This window comes from Trachymyrmex septentrionalis, unplaced genomic scaffold (assembly GCF_001594115.1).
Source record: "Trachymyrmex septentrionalis isolate Tsep2-gDNA-1 unplaced genomic scaffold, Tsep1.0 scaffold126, whole genome shotgun sequence".
Taxonomy (NCBI): Eukaryota; Metazoa; Arthropoda; class Insecta; order Hymenoptera; family Formicidae; genus Trachymyrmex; species Trachymyrmex septentrionalis.
In genome coordinates, this window is record NW_017304395.1 from 890348 (window position 1) to 895290 (window position 4943).

General features: G+C 30.9%; 1 protein-coding gene across 3 annotated transcripts in view; it reads right to left on the minus strand.

Moving 5' to 3' along the window:
- Window positions 1-4647, minus strand: part of LOC108755981 (V-type proton ATPase 116 kDa subunit a-like) — a 26467-nt gene extending 21820 nt beyond the window's left edge. For all 3 annotated transcript variants that reach the window (XM_018499499.1, XM_018499507.1, XM_018499489.1), the window contains exons 1-2: window positions 4313-4647; window positions 3847-4152 (exon numbers count right to left, since the gene is read on the minus strand). In XM_018499499.1, the coding sequence (XP_018355001.1) occupies window positions 3847-4152; window positions 4313-4429 (423 nt within the window). In that variant the 5' untranslated portion in view covers window positions 4430-4647. The remainder of the gene's footprint in view (window positions 1-3846; window positions 4153-4312) is intronic.
- Between the last annotated feature and the right edge of the window lie 296 nt (window positions 4648-4943).

A 4943-nucleotide genomic window follows, 5' to 3' on the forward strand; every position in this document is an offset into this window, starting at 1 on the left:
TATATATATGTGTGTATATATTCTCATGTTTGAAAAGAAAGAAAGAAGAAACTTTAAACTCGCCTTATGATGTAAAATTAATTAAAGGAAATTAAAGTAAATATTTCTATTAAAAATGACATCCTAATAAATGTTTCAATAACAAAAAGTTGTACGTGCTACAGAATTTTTATTAACATTTTTGTGTTAAGTGGATAAAAACGATTAAATATCTTATTGATTCACACATGTTGTACAAAAAATTTGTTATTTAACTAGTATAATACTAATGATTCGTACAATTATAATTCAATATATTTTTCATGGAAAAAAGTATAATCGCCTAATACTGTCTAAATATATATAGTTTACATTTTAATAAAAGAAACTTAAAAAATAGTTTTTAATTACAAATATCCAAATTTTATAAATTCAAATTTTACACATTTATATTTTACAAATATCTGACGTTATCGAACAAATACGTTCTATAAAAAGTGCAAATCACAAAGCCTTTAAAGAATTAGTATGTATAACTTTCTCTAAATAATATGTATTGAACAAATTCATCCAATATTGCAGACATTAGTACAATTCATGCAACTTGTCATCAATTAATTATTATTATTGATTATGCAAAGCTGCATGCTTCGTGCCTACAATTAATTCATATGTGGGAGTTTTCGTGGTTCTACTAATTTTATAGTGATCTTACATTAATATTTCAACGACAATAATTTTGTGTAGTGTTTTATATGTTTATCATAATTCATGTCTATAATATATTTCTATTGTTTTATTATTTGCCACTAAGAAAATCTATCTGCTCCTAAAACTTTAAGGGAAGTGACTTAAAACATTTAAGTATCTAATTATTGCCATAGAATATTAATTACTATAAAAAAATTATTTGAAATTCCTAAATAATTTTTGCATATGAATATCTTGTTAAGTAAATACGACACGTGCAAATATGTCTGTTTCCAAACATACATTTCACGAATTATAATACATATTTATTTTTATGTAAAAAAGAAAAATTAAAATTAATAAAACAAAATAAAAAACATAAAAGTAAAAATATATAACAATTGTTCTTTTTGGTTGAACTTTTGCACCAGTTCATCTTTCTTCCTCTTCTTTCTTTCTGAAGAGAAAAAGAAGAAAGATGAACTAGTGCAAAAGTTCAGCTGAAAAGAACATGCCTTATTATTAATACACTAAAATAAAAGAAGAAAAAGTTAACAAAAGAAATGACATGATGAAAATTGGAATAAGAAAATATATTTTGTATGTGTGTGTGTGTGTGTGTGTGCGTGTGTAAAAAAGATATATTAAATATAAAAGTAAATTAAAAAAAATTTCAAAATATTATGTTAACGGTTGCATTTTTAAAAGATACACTTATAAACTAATCCGAGACAGTTCATGTGCAAAGGTGCCAAGACACTGTCGATACAAAGAGAACAACAATAATATACAGTCTCTTTTGGTTGCTACACACAATATGGGTAAACAACAAATAATTTCTCCAATCTAAGATCAAATGTTAAATACAATTAAATATGTATAATATGAATCCGTACGAAAGTCGCGATGATACTAGATAACTCTCAAGGAACATAAAGGGAGACAGGGCGGAGCGAGTGACTTGTGTCCTTTGCAGCAGTGGCTTTTTGTTAGTTGGCAACACTAACACATTAATAATCCTAAAATCACTCAACAATATATGATTAGTAACAGTACAAAACGAAGGCATTCTTATGTCTGACAATTCTTAGGAGTGACAGAGATTCGCCACTTTTCATCAGTCTTATCTAGAGATGTAAAATTACCGTCAGATTCAATGTGACAATTACTTACAGTAAAATTACGGTAAGATGGTAATTTATTGATAATTTTGGTAAAATTCGTTGTTTTGTGTATGCATAAGTAGGTTGCATTCATATTTTCCACACTAATACGTAAAACAATAACATAAAACAATATTCTTCTTATGTTTTCATCAAATTTCTCACGACTTAGTAAAACTGAATCTGAAAGCATTTATTATCACTGAAACTTTACTATTCTTACTAAGGACTCCATGTACATAATCTATTTGAGTATATGTAATGTTGGAACTTAATATTATTCTCTTCTTAAATTTCTATACATAATATTGCCAAAATTTTTTTTAAATTTCTTTACTGCATGCTTAATTTTCTATATACAATATATGCAACTAAATGCAATATATGTATATATGTAGTATATCAATATACAATATCATAATATTTTATGAAAAATACACAAGATATCCCAACATTTGCAACTTAAAATAATACAACAAGAGAGTCTTCGAAAAATTAAATAGAAAAGTTATTTGTAAATTTATTATTTAAAGCAATAATTTTTAAGATATAATAGTTTAAATGTAACCAATTACAAACTACCTTTGCGTAATCATCTATAAGTATTAGTGCGCTTATCAGCGCTCATTAATATCTACTATTACACATGCGACTTATGGACAGATGACCATCTAAACGTCTATAACTGACTATATTTAAACCTTTATTACCTAAAAAATTACTACTAAAATAAAAATTTATAAGTCACTTTTTTACTTCATTTTTTGAAAACTTTCTTTTTATAATATTTTAAGTCACGGAATTTTGGGACATCCTGTAGATGAGTTAAATAAATGTTTTATTCATCTTAAAGGTTGAATGATTCTTTTAAGATTTATATTAAAATTTTTTTATTTCTGCAATTTTTCCAAAAGTATCATTTTGTTTAGCTTTTGAAGATTACTGAGTTATTTACCGTAATTTATAAAGTAAATTATCACATGAGGTTCTCATCTCTAATCTTATTTCATTTTGCTTCTAAGCAACTCCGCTGCATTCGCATAAAGTTACATAAGTGCAAAGAGGCTTTTGTTATATCTAACTCACGCAATCTCCAGCTTTTCATGCATCAGAGAAAATTTGGCTCAGTCTATAGCCTTATTGCTCCCTCCCTCTCCCTCTCTCTCTCTCTCTCTCCCCCTCCCCCCTCTCTTTTTGTCTTTCAAGTACAGCTATCCTTCGATCAATAATTTGACTTTCATTTTTTATAATATATTACAAGATTGTCACTTCAACAAGATCTCCTCATGCAAAGATCTTTCAAGTTTTTATAAAGATACAATACATTTTCTTTATGTTATTTCCAAATAATTATATCGTAATAATTAATATCGTTAGAATCATTAAGCAGATTTACAAAGAAATCCCATTAAAGTGATAATATGTTTCACACTGAAGCGTATTCACACTAATCTCTACATCTGAAAGAAAATACGCGGGATTTACACGATAATATCGATTAACGGAAATGTAAGCCAAACAAGTATAAGGCTGTAAGTTGCAACATTAACTTTTTACAATACATCTTATCTCTTTGTGCAAAAATTTATAATTGTAGCAAACAGAGCAGAATGAATTCCCGGCAAGTGTCTTGAAAGCAAAATAAATGACTGCGCGCTTTACACTAACTAAAAACTAAAGTATTCAATTGAGAAAGAATTCTTATATGTCCATCGACTCGACATTCACAACAAATGACAACACCATTTCTGATATTTACAACCCATTGCAAAAAGTTGTCCCCAACCAGATTCACATTCATATTTTACAGAAACAATCGACAGACTAAGAACTAGATACATCCACTTTTTACAATTCCATGGACATCATTCTTCCTTTTTGATGAGCAGATCTGGAAGCAGATCTACTCTTGACAGTTTGTAATACTTCAAAAAGTAAATTTGCCTGATTTTTTTATGCATTATGTCCTAAATTATTAAACAGAGGCCATAAGAATTTGTGTGATGCAACTTACCTCGTCAAAAAAGACCTGAGTCTTTCGCAAAATATGCTTGAGTTCAGTTAGTTCCAGGAAGTTACGTTTGAGCGCCTCAGCATTCTGATTTACTTCCCGCAATTCGTTCTCCAGTTTTTCAAAGGTAGCTTCCAGGTCAATCATCTCCCGAGGTTGGGGAGCTTCTGGGTTCTCTCCAGTATCCAACATTGGGATGCCATCCTTCTTGATCTCTTTCTCCAAATAGCGCAGCTTGCGCTCCATCTCGTCACAACGTCGTACCTCGTTGACAAATTTCCGTTGGAAAGCATTGACGTCCGGATTTAACTAAAATGAGAATACATATACATAATAAGACAAAAATATAATGGATAAAGATAAGAACCAGTTTAACAACTGACAGTCATCAATTATCTAAGAAAAACATTATTGGGTCGCTAAGAGGTAAGATAAAATGATAAGAAACGCGATTATTATAGGTACTTACGTCGCGAAACTGTACCAAACCGAGCTCGCCGAGCTCGGAGACGCAAGCGTATGCAGCTTCACTTTGGAGGAACAGCTGACACAAAGTCATCTCCTCACTGCGAAAGAGCGAGCCCATTTTTGTGGTTGAAAGTAACGTGCTGCGATGATCAAGTAGATCTTATTCCAGGAGCATCGGTTAACACTCGGTCACACACTTGATTCTCGTTATCGTCTGCCTGAAACTGCAGTCATGGGTGGAACCATACGTGATAATTACGATAACGAACTATAAGGTAACGCAAACGATCGATTAGTCACGAGATACATGAGCGCAAGTCGCGTGGTAAGAATGACCTTGCTACACCCATGATATAAATACAAGGATTGTGTTCGAAAATATTACCCGAGTGGTCCTTGCATTATCTTATTCTTGTTTAACATTGGGTGGATAAAAAGATAAAATGATACGCGAGAACGCTTGAGTGATATTTCCGAACGCAGCCAAGGATATGCTCTTACGCCCATTTTGGAAAGAAGAGCCAATCAGGAACATTGTTCACGTCTCTGTCAGGGTGGAGTCCATGAAATACAGAGAATAGCAGGCCGAACTTACATGGACGAGGCCATAAAAAAGCGTGGTCAAAAGTGGT